General features: G+C 38.0%; 3 protein-coding genes across 6 annotated transcripts; 2 read left to right on the forward strand and 1 right to left on the reverse strand.

Moving 5' to 3' along the window:
• Window positions 1-4,851: 4,851 nt before the first annotated feature.
• Window positions 4,852-7,293, forward strand: LOC137075658 (C-X-C chemokine receptor type 1). The gene is made up of 2 exons (XM_067444502.1): window positions 4,852-5,132; window positions 6,056-7,293. Exons 1-2 carry the CDS (start codon window positions 5,123-5,125, stop codon window positions 7,138-7,140), a joined length of 1,095 nt encoding a protein of 364 aa, XP_067300603.1. The 5' UTR covers window positions 4,852-5,122; the 3' UTR covers window positions 7,141-7,293.
• Window positions 7,294-9,150: 1,857 nt separating this feature from the next.
• cxcr2 (chemokine (C-X-C motif) receptor 2) lies at window positions 9,151-17,275 on the forward strand. 2 transcript variants are annotated; one of them, XM_067444507.1, is made up of 2 exons: window positions 9,151-9,286; window positions 13,218-17,275. In XM_067444507.1, exon 2 carries the CDS (start codon window positions 13,246-13,248, stop codon window positions 14,263-14,265), a length of 1,020 nt encoding a protein of 339 aa, XP_067300608.1. In that variant the 5' UTR covers window positions 9,151-9,286; window positions 13,218-13,245; the 3' UTR covers window positions 14,266-17,275. The 2 variants fall into 2 exon arrangements, with proteins under 2 accessions (XP_067300608.1, XP_067300607.1); XM_067444506.1 differs by lacking the exon at window positions 9,151-9,286 and adding an exon at window positions 12,083-12,440.
• Window positions 17,276-17,420: 145 nt separating this feature from the next.
• Window positions 17,421-21,476, reverse strand: LOC137075660 (UDP-glucuronosyltransferase 2A3-like). Of its 3 annotated transcripts, none has more exons than XR_010905080.1 (3): window positions 21,412-21,476; window positions 17,907-21,070; window positions 17,421-17,711 (listed from the first exon to the last, which is right to left on the reverse strand). XR_010905080.1 is itself a non-coding variant. In XM_067444505.1 (2 exons), exons 1-2 carry the CDS (start codon window positions 21,419-21,421, stop codon window positions 19,485-19,487), a joined length of 1,596 nt encoding a protein of 531 aa, XP_067300606.1. In that variant the 5' UTR covers window positions 21,422-21,476; the 3' UTR covers window positions 17,421-19,484. The 3 variants fall into 3 exon arrangements, 1 of the variants encoding a protein (XP_067300606.1); XR_010905079.1 differs by having other exon boundaries at window positions 17,421-17,767; XM_067444505.1 differs by having other exon boundaries at window positions 17,421-21,070.
• Between the last annotated feature and the right edge of the window lie 2,426 nt (window positions 21,477-23,902).

The following is a 23,902-nucleotide window of genomic DNA, read 5'->3' on the forward strand; positions in this document are numbered from 1 at the left end:
AACATAATAGACAGTTAAATTTAAAATTTGAGTGTGTTTGATGAACCAAAAAGACTCTGTTTAGATAGTTTCAGCGTGTTAGGTCAGTGTATTTAATTAGTAAAAACACCTTTATCTCATGCAGAGATCTTTATTTTAATTTGGCAAGTAGCATAAACATGCATCAGCTTCTGAGGCTTTGGTGAAACTGATTATAGCCTGAGGCAGAGTTTGTGGGCAGGAATTTCAACCTCTTTCTTTTTGTTGCCATTTACACACATTGTAATCTGAGAAGGACACTCTTTTTCCATTCTCTGTTTATTAGTTTGTACTTTCGTGGAATGAAGTGGGGGTGGGATGTCTCTCTATTTACAGGTTAGTCATTTACAAAGATTTGACCTTTCTACATAAAATATATACATTTTGCTTAGAAAAATTAGATGAAAAATGTTTGACTTCACATTGAAATCTCTGACGTTTGATTGCACACAATATTTTAATAGCTGAGATATTAAAAGGACCTCTTCCCCTACATGGATTATCTTGTGCTGAATGCTGAATTTATATGACATTCTGATGTAATACATCCACTTTATCTCATCTAGCATTCCTCATTCCTCTTATTCTTCACAGAGAGGCATGTTTCTTCCTGTCCTTAACGCAGCAGAAAAGGGTCTTTGTCAAAGGTAGCCGGACAAGATTCATGCTGTGTTAAATTTCACAAAGTCGTCTCACTTTAGCTCAGGTCTCAATTTACTTGATCACCTTGCTGACATTAAGGTAAGTGTAGGGAGCATGAAGAATCATTTCCCCATATAAATTGGCACCTCTGAGTCCAGAGCTAAAATTCATTGAAAATCTTTGGGATGTGCTGTAGGAGACTTTACGGAGTACTCATTTATCAATACACGATCTTGACCAAAAATACATGCACCTCTTGATGGAAATAAATGCTGTGATGCACATCCAAAAGACATTCAATTAATTTAACGTCTGTCCATTCATGTGTAAAAATGATTCTTCATGCTTCTCCCATCAATTCTTTCATTTTGAGCCTCATGAATCTTGACTTTGTCATCCTAAAATATGGAAATAGAAAGCTACACACTCCATCAATGAGGGTTAGAAGAACCATTGCCAAACATATAGCATGTTCAAAACATAATTATCACTGCAATCACAGCCTATTTAAATCCATACAGCGACTTTGTTTGCCGTGCATTTTTATACTAATCACTTTCATGATTTTGTAAATGTAAGTTAAGAAATTATATAAAGTAATAATTCTTGTTATTGTGAAGTGTTGTCTCAATGGTGGGCACACTAACACACTTAAGACCACAGCCTCTATAACGTCAGTTGCTAGTGCGACTCGTGTCTTTTATAGCTAGCCTCTGTTACACTCACATCCCCCTAAACCAGGGGTTTTCAAACTTTATTATGCCAGGGACCCCCAAATATAATGAACCTTTTATGAGGGAGCCCCTTCCTAAAATTCCTCAATCTATTTTTATGTGTGTTATATAGTAAATAGATATTAATGAATACAATATATTGTTTCTAAACTTAAATTGGCTAAACGTAATGTTGGATATAAACCTGAAGTAGAAACATTTTCAATAAAAAATTATTTAAGCAACTTTCACAATAAATGTATGTAAGCAGTATACTTACTGCCTGAAGAATACTGCCTTACAACCCCAGTGAGTGAGCAAAATAAAGGGGACTATAGTGAGAGATAGTCACTAGAAGGAAACAAAGCAAACATAAGCTGTGTCTCATTTCGTTAAATTTCGAAGGCTGCGTCCTCCGGAGGACACGTCCTGTGAAGGCTGCAGTATACGGACTGTCCTCAATCAGAATTAAACGAGACATCCTTCGTTGGACACACAGGCAGGAAGTATCTCGTTGTTATTCCAACAAGTTCAGCCTCGTTGCGCTCTCACGCCAATTATATGAATGAAAATTATTTATAACTTGAAAATGACTATGAAATGTTTCTTGTCTTGACAGCAATGTACTGTTCTAAACGTTTAAATTCACTAAACAGTTGTAATCCTGTGTACCACAACTATCTGTTTGAGGTAATAGAGCTTAAAAAAAAAAAAACTACTTGAACTACTTAATTTAAACACCACACCTACGCTGAACTCCAAACTGAATGTCAGAATAGAAAGAAAGGTGATTTAAGCAATTTTGAGCGTGGCATGGTTGTTGGTGCCAGGCGGGCCGGACTGAGTATTTCACAATCTGTCTAGTTACTGGGATTCTCACGCACAACCATTTCTAGGGTTTACAAAGAATGGTGTGAAAAGGGGAAAACATCCAGTATGTGCAGTCCTGTGGGCGAAAATGGCTTGTTGATGCTAGAGGTCAGAGGAGAATGGGCCGACTGATTCAAGCTGATAGAAGAGCAACTTTGACTGAAATAACCACTCGTTACAACAGAGGTATGCAGCAAAGCATTTGTGAAGCCACAACACGCACAACCTTGAGGCGGATGGGCTACAACAGCAGAAGATCCCACTGGGTATCACTCATCTTCTCTACAAAAAAGAAGCTACGATTTGCTTGAGCTCACCAAAATTGGACAGTTGAAGACTGGAAAAATGTTACCTGGTCTGATGAGTCTCGATTTCTGTTGAGACATTCAGATGGTAGAGTCCGAATTTAGTGTAAACAGAATGAAAATATGGATCCATCATGCTTTGTTACCACTGTGCAGGCTGGTGGTGGTGGTGTAATGGTGTGGGGGATGTTTTCTTGGCACACTTTAGGCCCCTTTAAACCGTTTAAATGCCACAGCCCACCTGAGCATTGTTTCTGACCATGTCCATCCCTTTATGACCACCATGTACCCATCCTCTGGTTACTTCCAGCAGGATAATGCACCATGTCACAAGGCTTGAAACATTTCAAATTGGTTTCTTGAACATGACAATGAGTTCACTGTACTAAAATGGCCCCACAATCACCCGATCTCAACCCAATAGAGCATCTTTGGGATGTGGGGGAACAGGAGCTTCGTGCCCTGGATGGTCATCCCACAAATCTCTATCAACTGCAAGATGATATCCTATCAATATGGGCCAACATTTCAAAAGAATGCTTTCAGCACCTTGTTGAATCAATGCCACGTAGAATTAAGACAGTTCTGAAGGTGAAAGGGGGTCAAACTCAGTATTAGTATAGTGTTCCTAATAATCCTTTAGGTGAGTGTATATATACAATTATGTAAAGTATGTATACATCAAGAAAGGAGAGAAACATTTAGAACTGAAACAGTTAGAATGTTTGGCAGACTTTATCCATTTTTGCTTTGTCTTTTTATTCTCTGAATTTTTCTGGGAACCCCTTAGAACTTTTTGGAGGACCCCTGCCCTAAACCTCACTCACATCCAGGTCACGGCACCAATGTTACTCCTTCGGTTTTACTTGCACTGGCTGGAGTCAGATTCGAACCAGCGTCATCAGATGGGATGCGGACAGACTAACATAAGCATTAAAATCTGCAGCATTAAAGCCCCCTATGAAACGCCTTTTCTTGTTGTGACGTATTTTCAAGTGAAACGGAATATTAAATAGAGGGCAGGGTATGACTTCAGCGCTCCTCCTCTCCATCTCTCGCTCATAGCAGACTAACAGTTGGAGAGGAATGGTTAAGGATGTTCAAACCCAAGCCGTCAAAGTAAAGTCATCTGAGAAGAAACGCCATTCCAGACCAGAAGTAACTTTTGATTTTGATTAACGATTACCCTAACTAACATTTTTTTCTTCTTCTGTGTATTCTCTTGCACAGATCAGTTGTTCAACACAAGACTAATAATATGCACTAACAAAAATAAATAGGATCAATTCTGATTTCATGACGACTTTAAGGCCAGGTGAATGAGGTTTACACACAGCTCTTGCTCTTATCTCCAATACCTCAAAATACACACACACACAAAAACACACACATTTTATAATGTAATCCAATCTAAAGGATTGCTCGGCATGTTTGTTTTATAAGAAAATTCCCCATACATACACCACCTCAATATTCATAAATGAAGTTTCTCAAATACCCAGGACATCTCCAGTTTGTGTTTACCCCTTTCTAAATGGCACCTGCATTTAAGATTTTAATTGTATGCTCCTCCTCATGTGAGAAACACTTGTTTACAGCATCATCAGGACAAACCCAGTGGGACAGAATTGCTCAATTTCCTGAATAAATGTTGTTGGTAAGTGATGATTTGTGGCCTCGCATCTCTTAACATGTGACGCATCTTTCCTCCGATGTTGAAAAATCACTTCCATATTACGTATTTTAGGTATTTTTTACATGATGCTTATAGTCATCTGATCAGTCTCTTAAATCCTTGTCATTGTATCAAATAACATTTGATTTAAAATTAAAAATGTTATTTAGTATAGTTAGTATTTAGCTTTAAATAAAACAGCTATACTTTTTTGTATGTTTGTTTTCTTAGTTAGATTAACTCTTAAAACTAAATTATGTTAGTTCATATATATTACTTTTACTGTTATTAAAATGTAACAATTTTAATGTAGAAAGACATTTATAAAATAATATAAAAATATAAAAAATAATAATATTCACAATCAAAGTAATCATTTGAAACTGAAATTCTGATTAAATGGCCTCTTGACTTTGTATCACAAATATTAGGATGATTTTAGTCCACATGATTCTTAGTTTCACTTTTGGTGTTTTGATCATGTTTATGTCTTAGAGTGAACACGAGTGAGGATCTTGTGACCATTTAAATGTTTTCCCCAGCATCGTATCTTCTGCTTTCTTGTAGCTGCATAAAAGCAACATCTCCTAACATCCTCGTCTTCTGCATCCCTGTCAGATATTGGAGACATAAATGTTATAGATCTGCTTGGCTCCTGTGAAATGGGAAAGGACTATTCCAGATATGTCACGAGTACTGTGAACATGTTAAGAAGATTCAGGGTGTCTTGGTTGAGATCATGGTACACTTTAGGTAACCTTTAGAACTTAGGCAAACAGGAAATATCAACATACCTTCAAAGAGTATAAAGGAACCTAGTGCTCACAAGTCTAACATTTTATCCTGTGGATTCTCACACACACTTGACCCAAAGAAAAAAGAAAGAAAAAAAAGAAGTTATGATGACTGGTAAGTCCAATATCTTAATTTTATCATTAATTTAGAAGGCAATCATTTGAAATTAATTAAATATCATCTGATTATACAACTTTTGAGTATTTAAAATGATTTTTTTTTTAACTCAAAACTTTAAGTTAACATTATGATTTTCCTTCAAAATGTTGAATCATTTTTAGCCATCATTTATTGATTTTAAATAAATAAAGGATGGCTAAAAAATTATTCAACATTTTAGCCATCATTTATTGATTTTAAATAAATAAATGATGGCTAAAAAATTATTTAACATTTTAGCCATAATTTATTTATTTAAAATCAATAAATGAAGGCTAAAAATTATTCAACATTTTAGCCATCATTTATTGATTTTAAATAGCCATGCAGTTTGAAAAATAAATTTGAATAGTACAAATATTTCCATGTAGACCTCCAATTAATATAAGATAATAAATACAGCATCCAATGGGCCTGAAAAGCATCTAATACTAATAATAATAATAATAATAATAATAATAATAATAATAATAATAATAACATTTAACACAAGTTTACATTTCGGGACAACTTTTTAAATTCCAACTGCCAATTTGTTAGATTCTCCAAAAAAAAAAAAAAAAAAATCCCAATATAAATATTAATTAATGAAATATAGGCCTATAGGTTTGTTGGTTTGTTTGTTTGGTAGTTTGTTTATTCTTGTTTCTTTCTCTTTTTTTTCTTGAGCTTTTTTAGACAAAAGACTTTGATTGTAAATTTCATTAATATAAATGTGAAGAAAACAATATGAATAAACACTTTTTTGTACATTTGATGATTTGTATTTGCTACAATTGTACACAAGTGTAGACTCCTCAACCCTAAACTAAGGGTTACGCTAAACTTTCTTGTGAAATTATTAATCATATTGATTTTCTATATATTCTTCCCTGTAGATCCAAACACCTCTCATCATATCGATGACTTCAGTGAATTCTACAATGAAGAGTTCAACTATAGTGCAGAATACAACGACACTGGTTTTGTTGTGAATGTGGAAACGCTGCTGTGCTCCTCCAACACTATGGCAGATGCCATCAACATTTCATTCTGCGTCTTTTACATACTCATCTTTGTGGTGGCTATTCCTGGGAATCTGATCGTAGGCTGGGTCATCGGCTCTAATAGACGCTCACTTTCTGCTTCGGATGTTTACCTATTCAACCTGATGCTGGCCGACACGTTACTGACTCTTGTTCTGCCCTTTTCAGCCGTTTCCGTGATCCATGGTTGGGTGTTTGGTGATGTTTTATGCAAATTGGTCCACCTGGTGAAGGAAGTGAACTTCTACACCAGCATCCTGTTTTTGGTGTGCATCAGCGTGGACCGTTACTTGGTCATCGTACGGGCTATGGAGTCCAGGAAGGCTCAGAGGAGACTGTGCAGCGGGGTCGCCTGCGTATTGGTGTGGGGTTTGGGCATTGCGCTGTCCTTGCCGTCATTCTACAACGAGGCATTTTACAACAAACATTCCCAGCTGATTATTTGTACAGAGCGCTTCGATACGGACCACGCCGACGAGTGGCGACTGGCCACACGTATCATGAGGCATCTGCTGGGTTTCCTTCTCCCTCTGGTGGTCATGTTGGTCTGCTACAGCGTGACAGTGGTGCGGCTCTTGCGCACACGCGGCTTCCAGAAGCACAGGGCCATGAAAGTGATCGTAGCCGTGGTCATGGTTTTTCTTCTGTGCTGGACCCCCTTCCATGTCACTACGATTGTTGACACCCTCCTGAGGGCCAAAGTGGTTCAACACAGCTGTTCCACGCGGAAATCGGTGGACATAGCCATGTTTGCAACTCAAAACCTTGGCCTTCTTCATTGTTGCGTGAACCCGGTGCTGTACGCCTTTGTGGGAGAGAAGTTCAGAAGAAGGCTTATGCAGTTGCTCTATAGAAATGGCGTTCTGGACCGATTGTCCCTCTCCAGATCTAGTAGGTCGTCCTCTCTCCCATCAGAAGTCACTTCTAGCTTCCTGTGAGCTACTGCCAGGCAATGGACATCAATGTATGTGATTTGCAAGACACTTCGTGCATCTTTCTTTGTTTGCTTGAAATACAACAACACTTTGCTTTAGAGCAGGGGTCTCCGATTATGTTCCTGCAGGCCACTTTCCGGCAGAGTTTAGCACCAGCCCATATTCAAAACATCTGAACCCAAAAATCAAGGTCTTCAGGGTTACTTGAAATTTCCAGGCAGTTGTGTTGGAACTGAACTCGAAGGAAAGTGGATCTCCAGGAGCTGGATTAGAAACTCCTGTTCTAGATGATAATTGCCATGATGCGTTAGCTCCCTCTATTGGTCAGAAAGAGAAAAATCCATGATCGGGTGAGACGAGTGACATATTTTGGACATATCTTGGACGTTAGCATTGACAAAAACCCAATAGGATTTTTTCCATTGGACTGCTGGATAATTACAGAAAATAAGCTTGTGACCAACTAAAGTTTATGATTTTTACACTTCTTGTTGTTCATCATGGTAATCATTACAAATTAGCTCAACTTTTATTGAATTTTAAAACCTAAAGCAGAAGTGAAAAGCTTAGGGTTATCTATAGCCTACAGTACATCATGGTCTCGACGCCACAACCAGCTTCCGACAACTCTTTAAAGTTTTCCCTGAAAGTTTGAATTAGAATAGTTTGCGAGAGCACGATTATAGACACAAGCTGTGAAAGCAGACTAGTGTAGATGAGTTTACCTGTTTGACATGATGATGTTTAATTCACAGTTCACCTAATATTAACCTCATTGGTTCTTGCAGATTCTCAAACGTGATGTAGGCTAACACAAGAATTAACCTGATTGTTCTCGCACGTAATGCTTGAGTTTCCATTTGATGTGTGAGTTGATGAATGTTTATATGTGAATAAAAGCCTAATTCAATCTGTTTATCATACAAAGGGATTGAGTCTCTTCAGAAAATGTGGAATAAACGGCTCAATTCATATCGATTACTTTATGATCTCTTTATGAACTTTTTGAAGCATGAAAGTGTCAGCTGTAGCTGTCAATGAAGGTACAGAAGTCTTACGGGTTTGGGATAACATGAGGGTGAATCATTAATGACAGAATTGTTATTTCTGGGTGAACCAAACCTTTAATGTCCCTTACCATCTTGATCTATCCCTTTAGCCACTTAGAAACTATCTTAAATTAGCTAATAAAGATTTTATGTTATCTAGCTAGCGTAAAAAAATGAAAATAGCTTAAGCTTGTGTTCACCACAGACCTTATTTCGGGAAAAAAAAAGTGCTAAATTGCCTGGCGGGTGATTCACAAGTGAAGAAACCCATAGACTTACATTGAAGGAACCACCTGAGAAACCATACTATCATAAAGGCTTATGGTGATGATGAACTCTTTTGACGTGACATGCCAATAAACAATGATATTGCATAATAGTAGCCTACTAGGCCATGGGTTTGGAGAGAGGCTGAAGTTAGCGAAATTGCTTAAAGCACGCGCAGGCTCAAAAGCTTTTTAGTCATGTTTTGGTCAAGGCAGCTGGTCTGTACGGTATGCTGTGTGTAAACAAGATGTTGTTTATTTATGAGATTGTAGTCCAAAATGCACCTGCTCAAAATGCATTATACTTATTTTCAAAATGCATTACACTGTATTTTTTTATATTTTATTTACTCTTCTTTTTTCACTCAGGGCATTCTGGATGGGTATTGTAGGCTACTCATTAAGTGTCTATGGTATGATTGATTTTAAACATTAAATGAATGCAATAAACTCTCCACAACTTTAAATGGATGTTTGATTTGTACATTTATAAAAATAAAAATGTTATGAACACTCTCATGTCTCTTTAATATACATTAATATCCTGTAGCACAATAAACTCAGAAAAGACTATCAGTAGGCTACACACTTAATTAGGGTTTATTTTGAGATAATGTCTTAAAAGTGGCGGTTGAAGCCACTTCTGTGTTTTGTACCATGTGATATGTGGCATTTTAAACATGTGACTTTTTTAATCTACTTTTAGGTGTGGCTTCATTACTTACAGTTTTGTTTTTTATTTCATTGAAGCATTTCATTGATGCATTTGGTTTTTAAAAGCTGAAGTAAAAACCTAACACCTATTCGAGTCACAGAATCAGCATTTTGGATTGGGTAAGTAGGCTACCTAAAACTGAATAATATATGTGTATCTGTCACTTGTTAATTCTTGAGCACAACAACAAGCAAACAAAATGTGCACGGACAGACAAGCCTCTGAGGTGGACATGTTTTAGTAAGGTCACGATTAGCAGAGATTGGTTCTTAACTATTTTGACACTAATTGTCGACAAATTCGAAGGCCCCCTAGCATTTTGTTATCAAAATCAGTTTTTTAATTCATTGTTTCTGTACATTAAAATAGTAACTACATTAAAATAATTGCATTTCAGCATTTCAAAATCTTTAAGAGCTGAATGATTTTCAGGGCTCCGAATCTTTTTAACCAAAGAATTTACATGAATCCAATCATTCATAATTTACAAGGATTTTTAAAGAGTGTTTAGAGCTCTGCAATTAGTAATATAAAAATACTGATGGCTGGCTTTTTATAATTTCATTAATTTACATGAGTTTTCCGAGTCTAAATCCCACTTCCACATCTATGTTCTTCAAAGCAAACAGTTGTTGAGGTGCTGATTTTTTTATACTGTTGTATGAGGTCAACTTATGATGTCCACCTGGTTTTTACATTCAAAAACATAATAATGAATATCAGTCCTTCCAGAAAATGCTGATTTTTATTTTATTTAATTTTTTGTGTGAAATTTGTTATTCGTAAAACTCCTTGATTTTGCAGCACATTTTCTTTAAAAATGCAATGGAATATGCAGGATATTTATGAAATTTTATGCGATGAAATTGCGGAAACTTGCAAAAACTGCGGTTTGATGAAGAAGAGAAAAAAAAGTGATTCCAACACCCTGTTCTCACTAGGCTACTACCTTAATGTAAAGAGTAATTTCTTATTACTTCCTATGATAGGCAAGTATAGGCTACTAGGCTACATCACAGAATGTGCTGGGAATATTTACATTCTCATCTTGTTTTATTGCAGACCTTAATAATAATAATAATAATTATTATAACTCACCTTAATAAACGCATGCCAGAAACTTACAACAGTTTGATGAGTCTATAGCAAAAAGAGTCTGCTACAACTTCTGTAAAAAATAAATAAAATTTATATTTTGTTTAAATGTGAGCTTTCTGTTTTACAGAGCTATAAAACAGACATCTTCTGTTAAATCAAGCGCTTCAGATGCACAAAGTGCAATCTCACTATAAAATAAATTTACACATTACTAGGCCTAATATACTTACAACTGTAATGTTTTTGAAACTAGTATGATTTAACCCACTGGTAACAAAAAAGTGCAATCTTACAACTGTAAAGTTGCATCAACTACAACAGTCCACTGTGAAAATGAAAACAGCCTCTAACGCTGGCCAATCATTCGCCATCCTCATCATCCTCCATCCCCTCTCCTTCAACATTCATCAGCTTTTTGCAGCTTTTCATTGATGTTCATGCCGCGCCCATTCACAAAGACCCGCCCCCTTCAGTTACTGTTGCTATGTCCGACAAGCCATGGTGCTCTCACACCACACGTTCTCACGCAGTGAAAACACATCACGAGGCAAAGAGGATAGCCTACTGACAACACACCCCAAGACAGGACAGAGCAAGTGACTTTTGATATGAAACAAAGTCTCAACTTTCAAATTTTGTCATTTTTTAAAAGAAATTTAAACAATAAATACCGTTTTGGGGCTCTTCAATGTGTCATAATCATTGCAGAACCACAGTTAAAGCTGCTCGTAAACCGATCATCTCTTCCTCCTAGTTCATTGTTAAGCATCAAATAAACTTTAAGAAATGTTGTTTCAACAGAAAGTCATCAGTCACCGTTTTTCAAGTCCACCAAGGTTAATCTACTGAAAATTACCACTTCTGAAATTGTGATTATGAGCTTATCGCATTCAAATTTGGAAATGGGAGGGCGTTCATGTGCTATTTTTACCTGAAACTCGTATTTACGATAATTCCGATAGCATGTGAAGGCAACATAACTCTACTGACTGCTTTGTCGGAGAAAACGGCAGATTCGGGGATATGACCGTTCAGATCACCTGTCAATCAAACTTGCAACTAAGGGTGAATAATGTCACTTCATAACGTTCCCATGGCAAAGGGGGAACTGGCTGCTCTTGTGTGACTTAAATGCAACATTTTTCAACTTTCTGCTAAGATATATGTGACGTTTTTGCAATGAAAATGCGGATATTATGAAATCATGCAAGCCCCGCAAAATCTGCAATTTACGCAGTGAAAATGCAGGTTTTGAGCCTAGCTCCTGGAAGGCCTGATTTTTATGGGCTGTCTGTATTGAAGACTTGGAAGTAAACGGCCACTGCTATGATTGGATAACATATTATAATGAGCTTTGGCTCCCCAGTCATTACAGGTGAGGAATTGCTTTGAAAACTTCCAATGTAGAGGAACAGCAACCGGAAGGAATTACCCACAGGGCTCGCAAAACATCTTTATCAAACAAGCACAATGATTTATCTCTCTTCCACCTGCGATTAATTGGAATGTTATTTTTTATTACTTGGCCGGCCGGATGTGTGGATATAATCACAAACCGTGCATAACAAAAACACTGTCAGAAAAAAAGGTACATTTCTGTCACTGGGGCGGTACCCTAAGGTACAAAACCGAAAAGGTACTAATATGTACCTTTAAGGTTCTAATATGTACCTTTAAGGTACTAATTTGCACTCTTAAAGTACTAATATGTAACATTTGGGGGTGAGTAAGGTACAAAGATGTACCTTTTTACTTTTGTACCTTAGGGTACCGCCCCAGTGACAGCACTGTACCTTTTTTTCTGAGAGTACACACACACACACACACACATTTTCACAAGCAAGTAAAAGCAAGTCAGATCAATATTATAACCTGCTTTGTATCACTAATGCTAATACATAAACAGTTTTTAATCCGTTTTTGTTGACTCTCTTGAGAAACCATGTTACTGATAACATCACGGCTCTATTTTTTTTTTGTTTTTTGTTTTTTGTTTAGTGATTATTCATGCAGGAAGGAAAGGGACGTGGTAGTAATAATCAGTTATCAACTGAGTCAGTCTCAGAAAGCTGTCAGAAATAAGTCAGTTAAGTTTTAGATCATTTCCACTGAATTACCCCGAAACCCAAGACAGGCCAACCTGATAATCTCAGCAAAATCACAGAAGATAAAACGGTAAGAATACAATCTTGACACAACTATTTAGTGTTTGTTCAGCTTTTAATCAGGGTGCAAATTAATGGATTTGTCAGTATGACTTAAAGTGAAATATTTTATTGAATTTTTTAAGTTACTTTTAGATTTATGCATTTAAGTACAAAATATAAGAGTCAATCATCGTTTAGACATACCTACACTGTAAAAAATAAAATAAAAGTCACACCCTGACATTTTTTAGTACAACTGACTTGGTTGTTTATTTCAACTTAGATTATGTTAAACTGACTTAAAAAAAATAGTTGCATCTTGTATAACTTATTAAAATTAGTTAAGAAATGTTTTTTATCAGTTAAAACAATGTAAAAACACGCTGTCGTAACTTATTGAACATATCATTTTTACAGTGTACTCACTTCTTTTTAAAAGAATGATTTGTTTTAAAGCTGCTTTAAAAAAAATAAAATAAAAGTATTAATGTTGTAAATATCTTTCACAATTTCAGCTGTAAAGCAGCTTAAATACCTGTGTTTAATAATGGTGTAAATGCTGCAAAGTCCATTAGTTATGAAGCAAACTCAATTATAAAGCAGCTCTAAAACGTAAAACTGTGCATATAAAGCAAACAGCATAACTGTTTAAACCATTAAAAATAAATAGTTTACATGTAATAAAAGTGATCCAAACATACTGTACAGTATATATTTTTGATATCAATATAATGTTTGATTGGTAGTGAGTCATATTTTGTGCACTTCTCAATCTGGTCCTAATAAACTTTTTGTCCCCTTGCAGTTGCAGTTGGCAGCCAAACTTCTTAAAAATGGAAGTTACAACTGCAGATTACATGTACCTAATAACTCCCTGCCCGGAGAGCTTGCAGAATATGAACACCACGGCTTTGGTTCTCATCTACATCATAGTCTTCTGTCTGAGCTTGCTGGGCAACACTGTGGTGATATTCGTGGTGTTTTACATGGAGAACCGCCGGACGTCTACTGACGTTTACCTGATGCACCTGGCCATAGCCGACCTTCTCTTTTCTTTGACCCTTCCTTTCTGGGCCGCCTACCATCACATCGGCCACTGGCCATTTGGCAGCATTATGTGCAAACTGTTATCAGGCATGCAGGAAGCCACATTTTACTGCTGCGTCTTCCTGCTGGCATGCATTAGTGTTGATCGCTACCTGGCCATCGTGAAGGCAACGCAATTCCTTAACCAAAAACGCTATCTGGTTGGCACAGTGTGTGCGTTGGTGTGGCTGTGCGCCATTTTCTTGTCCATTCCCATTATGGTGAATCGCGATGCCTTTGCCCCCTTAGGCATGGAGCTTGTGTGTCATGACAATGTGACAGTGGAAAGCATGGACAACTGGAGGTTGAGCCTGCGGATTCTCCATCACACTTTGGGATTCTTCCTACCGCTTGTTGTGATGATGTTCTGCTACGGTTTCACCATCTGCAAGCTCTGCAGCTCGCGCAACAGCCAAAAGCAGAAGGCCATGCGGGTCATTTTGTGCGTCGTTCTGGCTTTTATCATCTGCTGGTTGCCCAATAACATTACAGAGCTCCTAGACAACCTGATGCGAGCTGAAAAAGTGATGGAAACTTGCAAGCTGAGGGACGGTATAGATGTGGCCTTGTATGTCACGCAGGCAATGGCTTTCACCCACTGTGCGATAAACCCCATCTTGTATGCCTTCATTGGAAAGAAATTTCGCAACCATCTCCTTACTTCTCTCTTTAAGAAAGGCCTGTTAGGTAGAGAAGTCATGTCGAAATATCGAGTGGGATCTGTTCATAGCTCTGGGAGCACTAGATACACGTCAGTGACACTGTAGTCAACTGAAGTTATCTTACAAGGGTACAAAAGCCTTTAGCTTCTTTTAAAGAAATAGTTTAGACTAAAATGCTAGTTTGCACCTATTGTATCTATTGTATATTGTGTTATTCCATTTCTTCTTCTGCTCTTGAGTCTATGGCAGCCCATTGAACTGTATGGTAAAAAGTTGTGAAATATGGCACACTGATAGCGTACCATCTGAACTGTCACCACAGCGAATTTGGAGTCTCTTACTCAATCCCTCTAGCGCCACCAACTGTCCAAAGTTACACTCATGTTTATGCTAATAGCTTTTAATCTGTAAAAGAGATGCACATTTTTTCCTTTGATTTCTTGTCACAAGGCGAGTTGAGTGCACATCATTATCCGTCATGGAAATTTTTCTGCCATTTTTAATTTTCCTGGACTGTTTTACTGATTTTCATGTAAATCCAACCAGATCATCTTCCAACCATGCCGACAAAAATATATGTATTTCAAGTCGTTTTGTCAATTTTTTTTCAAATAACACACAAACGAATTAGACAAAATGCCCGCCAGAATGAACGTGAGGCCTCCTCCACAGCCCTAAGCGTATTCTGACCAAACTTTGTGTGTGTTATGCCAAACATGACCTTGCACAGTTTCATCACAGTGCCACCTAGTGGACAGGAGATTTTAAAAATTAAAAAACGTGTCTTTTTATATTCAGTGCAGCATGCCGAGTCGAACTACCCAATTTTTCCTATGTCGGCCATTTCCAATTTTGGCATATCGTTACAAAACTCGGTATGTGTCTTCGACATTTAAGTACCTAAAGGTACTCAAAATGGTTCAGAGCAGTGACACGTTAGAATAATGCTAATAACTTTTTATTAAATAAGCCTATTGTAATTAAACTGGTCTCAATTGATTAAATGGGTAATGCCGAGAACATAGAATGGTCTTGATGTGTCTTTAATTACTCATTGTTGCAGATGGTCTGATGTGCTTGGCACCGATAATTGCTGAGTTTGTAACATCATGGGTGTGTGTGAGTAACAGAATTGTTAGTTTTTGAGTGTACTGTTCCTTTGCTTCCATGCAAACTACATTCTGTCTTTTTTAAGTATAGCAGATTTATGTTACAAGCTATAGAAAAGAGTGTGTTTGTGAATCTTTTTCTGGTGATAATGATCATTAAAACGTTTTTACTACTCTTTTTTTTTGGCTTGAGGTGAAACTCTACTCATGCTTTGAGTCGTGGTTCCATATCAAAACGATCTGAGAAAAACACTTTGCAGAGGTTTCAGATTCTGTCAGAACAGAATAACAGGTGTAAGTAGAGATGGTCTTTTGTTGTATATTTTTCGTCTGTAGTTTTTTCGGTGTTGTATCTTGTTAAAAACTTTGGGTCATTAAGATTTTTTTATGTTTGTGACAGAAGTCTCATATATGCTTACCAAGTATGCATTTATTTGATCAAAAATACAGTAGAACAGTACACCATAAATATTTGAAGTTCAAAAGAACAGTATTTATTTGAAATATAAATATTTTGTAACATTATATAAATGTCTTAATTGTCATTTTTGATCAATTTAATGTGTCCGTGCTGAATAAAAGTAATAATTTCTTTTTTTTTTTAAAAACACCCCAAAAAAGTCTTACTAACACTTAGCATTTTTACATATTGTATGTTTTAAAATATTTTAGTTGCTTGTTTCAGGGCATGTGTTTTTTTTTCCTCACTTCACAAATACTGTAGAAAGCCAATGTTTTGAATCTGTTCCACAGCTTTTTGAATCTGTTCCACAGCCGTTCCACACAAGTTGTTTAAGATATTAAAGTGTTCTCACACTTCTACGCTAAGCTCTGTTGAGAAATCAGTCTGCTCTGAGTCAAGCAATGACATTATTTCACTAATGTCTCCACTTCCCCTCGACAACAAACAGAGAGAAGTGAAGAAACCTGTTTTCCTCCTTCACCGGTCACAACCTTCAAAGTATTACAACACCATGCACAAACAAACAAAAATAAAGTTATGAGTTACAGTATATGCTTCTAAAATACAGGAAGTGTTATTAGAGCTTATTCTTTACATTCAAAGTATATATTTTTTACATTTATGGCTATGTTAACTAAGTGTTAACCGGGTTCAAATGACACCTTTAGTATGTGTGATGTGGTTTGCATAAAAGCCTTGAAAAATTGAAACCGGAAAGAATACTTTTGAAAAACAATACAATTTTGTACTCTTCTATCTTTGTGCATAAACTCTTCTCTAATTCTTAATGCTGTATCATAATCTTTATATCTGTCATCAATGCACCTGTGGGTGTGAATTGAGAGAAGGAAGATCATTTCTTAAAAACCAGTGCTTTGGAACATTTGTGGTTATTCCGAAATAATAAAAAATCTAAAAGAACTAGAAGTAAACAAAAAAATATACAACATACTGTATGACATAAAATATAATTTTAGTGGATTAACTAAAAATCTATTTTTGACATGAAAATTTCCCATGGGGACAGGATGTGTCTTCAAACTTTGTTTTCAACTGTATTCAGTCAATCAATTGATCTGTAGGTGTGACACAATTGCACAATTTAACGCAGGGGTTTAAAACTTTCCACACATTCCAGCATGTGAAACTAAGTGTTTTTACTATTTGCAATATCAACACAATATCCAAAAAAAAATGTGCCAAAATGTTAAAAAAAAATCTTTGAAAAAATATCCCTGAACATTTAACCATAGCATACTTAAGTACATTTTTAATCTCTATTTTTTGTGTTTATTTAAAATTAGACATATCTGATATTATTTTAATCTTATATCTGTTATTTAAGAGTTGAGATTGTTCTTTAATGCTGATCTAACAGCAGAAGACAGGAGCCGGGTTTGAATCCCAGTTGCGCGTGTGGGGCATGTTATCTTACTGCACTATTCTTTTCTATATGTTTATGAATTCTATTGAGGAACCAGGAAAAAAGGTGAATAGTGACTGAGAGTCGATGTTCAGGAATTATTAGTATGTATAGCTGTTTTGCTGTGTTATCAAACTATACAATTTGTTTATTTTTAATTATTAAAAATGGCATTATTTTATAAGACAAAAGTTATTAATTGTATATTATTGACCAAATGTTTCAATTATTGTTACGTCTGCTGACGGAAAAGAGACTTCAGTAGTGAGAATCAACAGTATATTTATTATATTCATGTTCAGAAGAACACAAGCAGTTCGCTGGAAGACGCGAGATGAATACTCAGGAACACAATATAACAGGCAGGTTGACGATCAGGAAACAGCTGGGCGGGCAGGCAGGCAGGCAGGCAGATCGAACACACCGGGCGTTGACGCAGGGCTGCAATGGGCTATCCGAATCAACAGGAGACGGGACTCCGGAGCGACAAGCAGAACATCCAAGACACAAGAACAGGAAATACCACGCAGACAGGAACCAGACAAACTGCAATAATCTGACAACAAAACTGTGTGAGAACCTCATAGCCCTGGTGATGAGTGCAGCAGGTGTCTGTGATCAGAATGAGAGTAATCAGAAACTACGCCTCCAACAAAACCACTCACACAGAAAAAGTGAGAGGATGCATTCACATAACTTGACAGTACCCCTCCCCCTAGGAGCGCCTCCTAGCGCTCTCAAAAGGACCTACCTGTCAATTATAATCATCAATGAGAGAGTGATCCAGTATGTCCCTAGCAGGAACTTCTCTCCTCCGGACCATAACCTTCCCAGTCCACCAAGTACTGGAATCCATGCCCCCTCTGTCTCGAGTCCAGGATCCTATTTGCCGAATAAGTAGGTTACCCATCTACGAGATGCGGCGGTGGTGGAACCGGGGCAGCCAGGTTAATGCGAGAATAAAAAACAGCCTTCAATTTGGAAACATGAAATGCGGGATGTATCCTTCTGTACGCAGGAGGCAGTTTAAGGCAGACAGTCACTGGACTAATAATCTTGGTGACTGAATGGGCCAATAAATTTGGGGGTTAATTTACTACTCACGGACCACAAAGGAATGTTCTAAGTAGAAAGCCACACTTTTTGACCCATGACGTAGACAGGAGGTTTAGACCGGTGGCGATCGGCTTGGGCCTTGGTGCGCTCTCCCACCCAAAGCAGAGTCTCGCGGGCTCTACTCCAGGTCTGGCGACACCTCTGGACAAAGGCGTGAGCGGAGGGGACCACGACCTCGGATTCCAGACGGGGAAAAATAGGTGGCTGGTAACCTAAACTACACTTAAACGGAGATAGGCCCGTGGCCGACACTGGTAACGAGTTATGTGCGTACTCAACCCAAGAAATCTGCTGACTCCAGGAGGAAGGGTTTTTGGAGACCAAACATCGCAACACTCTCTCAAGATCCTGGTTGGCACGCTTGGTCTGACCATTGCTTTGGGGATGGAAACCCGAAGACAGACTCACAGTAGTCAACAAAATTCTCGCCACGTCTGCCAGAAGGCCATGTAAACGAAAGACGTGATCTGACAGCCACTGCTGTCTCCTTGGCAGAAGGTAATTTGGCCAAGGGGATGAAATTAACCATTTTCGAAAACTGGTCTACCATGGTTAAAACCTCCGTCTTGCCCTGGGAGGGCGGTAATAAAATCTAGCGTGATATGGGACCAGGGTCTTGAAGGAACAGACAGCGGCTGGAGTAACCCATCCGCTGAGCGATTGGAAGTCTTACCTATGGCACACACCGAGTACACCAAAACTAATTCCAGAATGTTGCGAGCCATCCCAGGCAATCAGAACCGTTGCTTGACTCGAAATCTATTTCTATTAACCCCTGGGTGACATGCCACATTGGAACCATGACCCCACCGAATGACGTCAGACCGGACCCCCAACATTGTTGTGTCCCTTCATGTAACACAACAATCCAGCGAAGACATGAAGCAATAAAGCACAATATAATAGGTTATAAAGGTCTATTCATGAAACAAGGACTAGACAAGGAGTAAACGAGGGGGTGTGGTATGGGGAAACTAGAAGCCAAACACAGGGCCAATATAAACAAAGCCAAAACAAACATGGGAACATTCAAAAAACACAACAGACAAAGCTGTCAGGACAGATCAAGTACTCTTGTTATTATGTGCATTTGGAGATTAGCTGAGATGGATCATTTCATTGTATTTTCAATTTTAAAAAAGAAATTAGGAAAGTATTGTAAGAAATGCATGTTTTGCATTTAATGTGCATTCTAAAACCTCATTATTGTAGCTTAAATTTTTGTCATGTATTTTGTGCAGCATAAATACATGATAGTCATATATATGATTAGGATTATGAGTGACACAGCAGAAACCAGGAACAGTATGACATCGACAGAGTGATAAGAGTACCAGGGCATTTTGTGAGACTCTGTTTGCAAGTGAGCGGCACCTTTGTGCCTCATAACAAACTCAATCCAGAAGATGGCATTGTCCAGAGGCTTCACTGGGACGTCCTTGTGAAGCCTTGAGAGCCTCTGCATGTTCTCCCGATAAGAGGGCTCATAAAGAACCTCTTTAACAGTTTTAAGAAAGGAATCCTTATCGACTGTGGCAAAGTCTACATTCTTGGCTACACCCTTTACGCTCATTTTAATAAGATTACTAGGCTGATCAAAAATCAGTCCAAATCCAATTAGTGGCACTCCGTGGTAAAGGGCTTCTTGAATTCCATTGGTTCCTCCATGTGTCACAAAGGCTCTGGTTTTAGGATGACCCAGAAGATCATTCTGAGGCATCCAGTCCATCATCAAGGTGTTGTTGCCTAGTGTAGATGGTCTCTTTCCTTTGTACCTCCAGATGATCTTCTGTGGAAGTTCTGCAAAAGCTTCAGCAATTGCCTCTGCCATATCATCAGGAAGCTGAGCAAAGAGAGTGCCCAGAGACATGATGACGACACCATGCTCGCCAGAGCTCTGCACAAAGTCCTCCAAGTCTTGTGGAAGAGGCTTTGATGGCTTGCACTGAAAACCTCCCATGTAGACGATATTTGGCATAGTGGGACGTGGGAATTCAAAAACAAAATCAGCTCTATGGAGCCACAGATCAGCACCCTGAACTAAAGAGAAGTAGGATGTTCCTGGGCCAATGAACCGTTCACAAAGTGCATTATATGTTGGAGTAATCATGATAGCTAGCTGTATTTCTGGTATGATGTACATGACAACATTCTTCACTCTTTCCAAGAAACTCATGCGGTCTGATAACTCCAGCATTGAAAAAGGAACATAAGAAAGTGGTGAAGGAGCTATTACAAAATGAGCCTCACTGTAAACTGTCCAGCGGACATTGTAGACAATGGGCAGTTTGAGATAATGACCCACGAGAACACCTCCAAACATGGCTGGATCTGTTAGAATCAAATCATATTTGGCATCTTTTAAGGACTGCATTAGTTTCTGGTCTTCAAACATATTGATTATCATCTCGCTTTCTACTTCAATCATCCCTAAAAAACCTTTCCACATAATCATCTCTAGCTTCAGACGAGCCCAGATTGAATCCTCCCTTATCATTCCCAGTAGTTTGGATGCATATTTCTCAAGGAGTTCTTCACTAAATCCTCCTTCAGACTTGAGATTGATTGATGTGTAATGAGGAGAGAATTCTCTGATGTACAAGCTGTCTGGCATCCGAATGACAGTAACATTGTGACCTTTGGCATGAAGTGCTTCAACCAAGATTTTCATGTTGACCCAGTGACTGCCACCCACAGGAAAGACAAGAACCTTCCCACTCCGAACAACTGGGACAGTCGTCAGAAGAATGGTTAGTGTGATCGGCCCGAGCAGCTGAAAAAACTGTCCATTTTTAGTATCTATATTTAAAGGAGAGGGGGGAGAGAGAGATACAATTCAAAATTAGGTAAAAATATGTTTACTATGTTAAGAAACAGTAGCCTATGGTTAAGATCCAGCATCACATTCTTGTTTTCTTACTTTAAAAACAAAACGCTATATACATTGAAACTGAATCTATAGAGAAAATATGTAGAGACAAATTTCAGCATATAAAAATATAAAATTAATTGCATAAACACCGGAAAAACATTATTGACAGCACTAATGTACATGAACCATATTTAGTCGAAATTAGGGAAATAAAATTAAAAAATGACAGAGAAATATAAAAACATGAATCTCAATAAAAGAGACTCACCTGTCATCATCTATAATGAAAAATATACCAGGTTCAATTTTGTTGAATAGAATGCAAGTCGTCCGCACAGCCTTTGTCCTTCTACATGCCAACATCTGTTTATAAGTGAGTGTTTATTTAACAAGCTTTAAGAGGCAAGGGGCATTTATTTTCAAATATCTAGTTAATTAGTTACTTAATAGTGTCCTGTTGCACCAACTTTTAAGGATGGATGTAAAATCCAGTTAAGTCCTGTGTAAAACTTATACGCGTTGTACCATCTGGGGGTAGCGCATGTACAGGTCCTTCTCAAACAATTAGCATATTGTGATAAAGTTAATTATTTTCCATAATGTAATGATACAAATTAAACTTTCATATATTTTAGATTCATTGCACACCAACTGAAATATTTCAGGTCTTTTATTGTTTTAATACTGATGATTTTGGCATACAGCTCATGAAAACCAAAATAAATCTAAAAATATTAGCATATTTCATCCGACCAATAAAAGAAAAGTGTTTTTAATACAAATAAGGCAACCTTCAAATAATTATGTTCAGTTAAGCACTCAATACTTGGTGGGGAATCCTTTTGCAGAAATGACTGCTTCAGTGCGGCGTGGCATGGAGGCGATCAGCCTGTGGCACTGCTGAGGTGTTATGGAGGCCCAGGATGATTCGATAGCGGCCTTAAGCTCATCCAGAGTGTTGGGTCTTGCGTCTCAACTTTCTTTTCATAATATCCCACAGATTCTCTATGGGGTTCAGGTCAGGAGAGTTGGCAGGCCAATTGAGCAAAGTAATACCATGGTCAGTAAATGATTTACCAGTGGTTTTGGCACGATCTGGTGCCAGGTCGTGCTGAAAAACAAAATCTTCATCTCCATAAAGCTTTTTTAGCAGATGGAAGCATGAAGTGCTCCAAAATCTCCTGATATCTAGCTGCATTGACGCTGCCCTTGATAAAACACAGTGGACCAACACCAGCAGCTGACATGGCACCCCAGACCATCACTGACTGTGGGGACTTGACACTGGACTTCAGGCATTTTGGCATTTCCTTCTCCCCAGTCTTCCTCCAGACCCTGGCACCTTGATTTCCGAATGACATGCAAAATGTGCTTTCATCCGAAAAAAGTACTTTGGACCACTGAGCAACAGTCCAGTGCTGCTTCTCTGTAGCCCAAAAGTGGCTTGACCTGGGGAATGCGGCACCTGTAGCCCATTTCTTGCACACGCCTGTGCACGGTGGCTCTGGATGTTTCTACTCCAGACTCAGTCCACTGCTTCCGCAGGTCCCCCAAGGTCTGGAATCGGTCCTTCTCCACAATCTTCCTCAGGGTCCGGTCACCTTCTCGTTGTGCAGTGTTTTTTGCCACACTTTTTCCTTCCCACAGACTTCCCACTGAGGTGCCTTGATACAGCACTCTGGGAACAGCCTATTCGTTCAGAAATTTCTTTCTGTGTCTTACCCTCTCGCTTGAGGGTGTCAATGATGGCCTTCTGGACCGCAGTCGGGTCGGCAGTCTTACCCATGATTGCGGTTTTGAGTAATGAACCAGGCTGCGAGTTTTTAAAAGCCTCAGGAATCTTTTGCAGGTGTTTAGAGTTAGTTAGTTGATTCAGATGATTAGGTAATAGCTTGTTTAGAGAACCTTTTCATGATATGCTAATTTTTTGAGATAGGAATTTTGGGTTTTCATTAACTGTATACTAAAATCATCAGTATTAAAACAATAAAAGACCTGAAATATTTCAGTTGGTGTGAAATTAATCTAAAATATGTGAAAGTTTCATTTTTATCATTACATTGGAAAATAATGAACTTTATCACAATATGCTAATTTTTTGAGAAGGACCTGTATGCACTGTTCAAATACCAACAATTGCGGCTATGGCCACTTGAGAGCTCGTTTACGCAACGGGAAGTAAGTGAGCACGACTGTGCCATGTCTTAAAAATGCCAATGTCAATGTTGAATATATTTTGTTGACTTGTTTAAATCCAGAGAAATAAGCAATTTTAACCAGGACACTGACAGTGTCTGTGCGTTGCCTATCATTGACATCATACCAGCATTACCCTCCGGTTGTATTTTGTAGACACATTGGAAACATCACAGATGCTCAAATATATGATGTGTTTTATTAGACAGGTGTAAGGAAGGCTTTATTGTCATCTAGGCCTATTTAACAGGCCACATATAATAATTTAAACTCAATGTTATAACTGCATACCGTTTAATGTCTAACAATGCACTGCTAAAGTCAAAGGGATGTGACATTTACGCATGCTTCTGTCCTGAGAGCATCTCTTTCATTCTATGACAAATGGAACTAATGCTTATAGTCTCAAATAAACTTTATCAAACTATCACAACAGTGTAATTTATTACCTCATCTGTCAGCATGTCGACAGTTAACTGCAGGGCTTGTGCAGATATATCCACGTTGCCAACTGCCATGATTAGGTGCTTTTTTAAAGGGTTATTTCATCCAAAAATGAAAAT

This window comes from Pseudorasbora parva, chromosome 5 (assembly GCF_024679245.1).
Source record: "Pseudorasbora parva isolate DD20220531a chromosome 5, ASM2467924v1, whole genome shotgun sequence".
Lineage (NCBI taxonomy): Eukaryota > Metazoa > Chordata > Actinopteri > Cypriniformes > Gobionidae > Pseudorasbora > Pseudorasbora parva.

Bases quoted from the DNA above. Each gene is read 5' to 3' on its own strand.
- cxcr2 (XM_067444507.1), top strand. From the start codon at position 13,246: ATGGAAGTTACAACTGCAGATTACATGTACCTAATAACTCCCTGCCCG.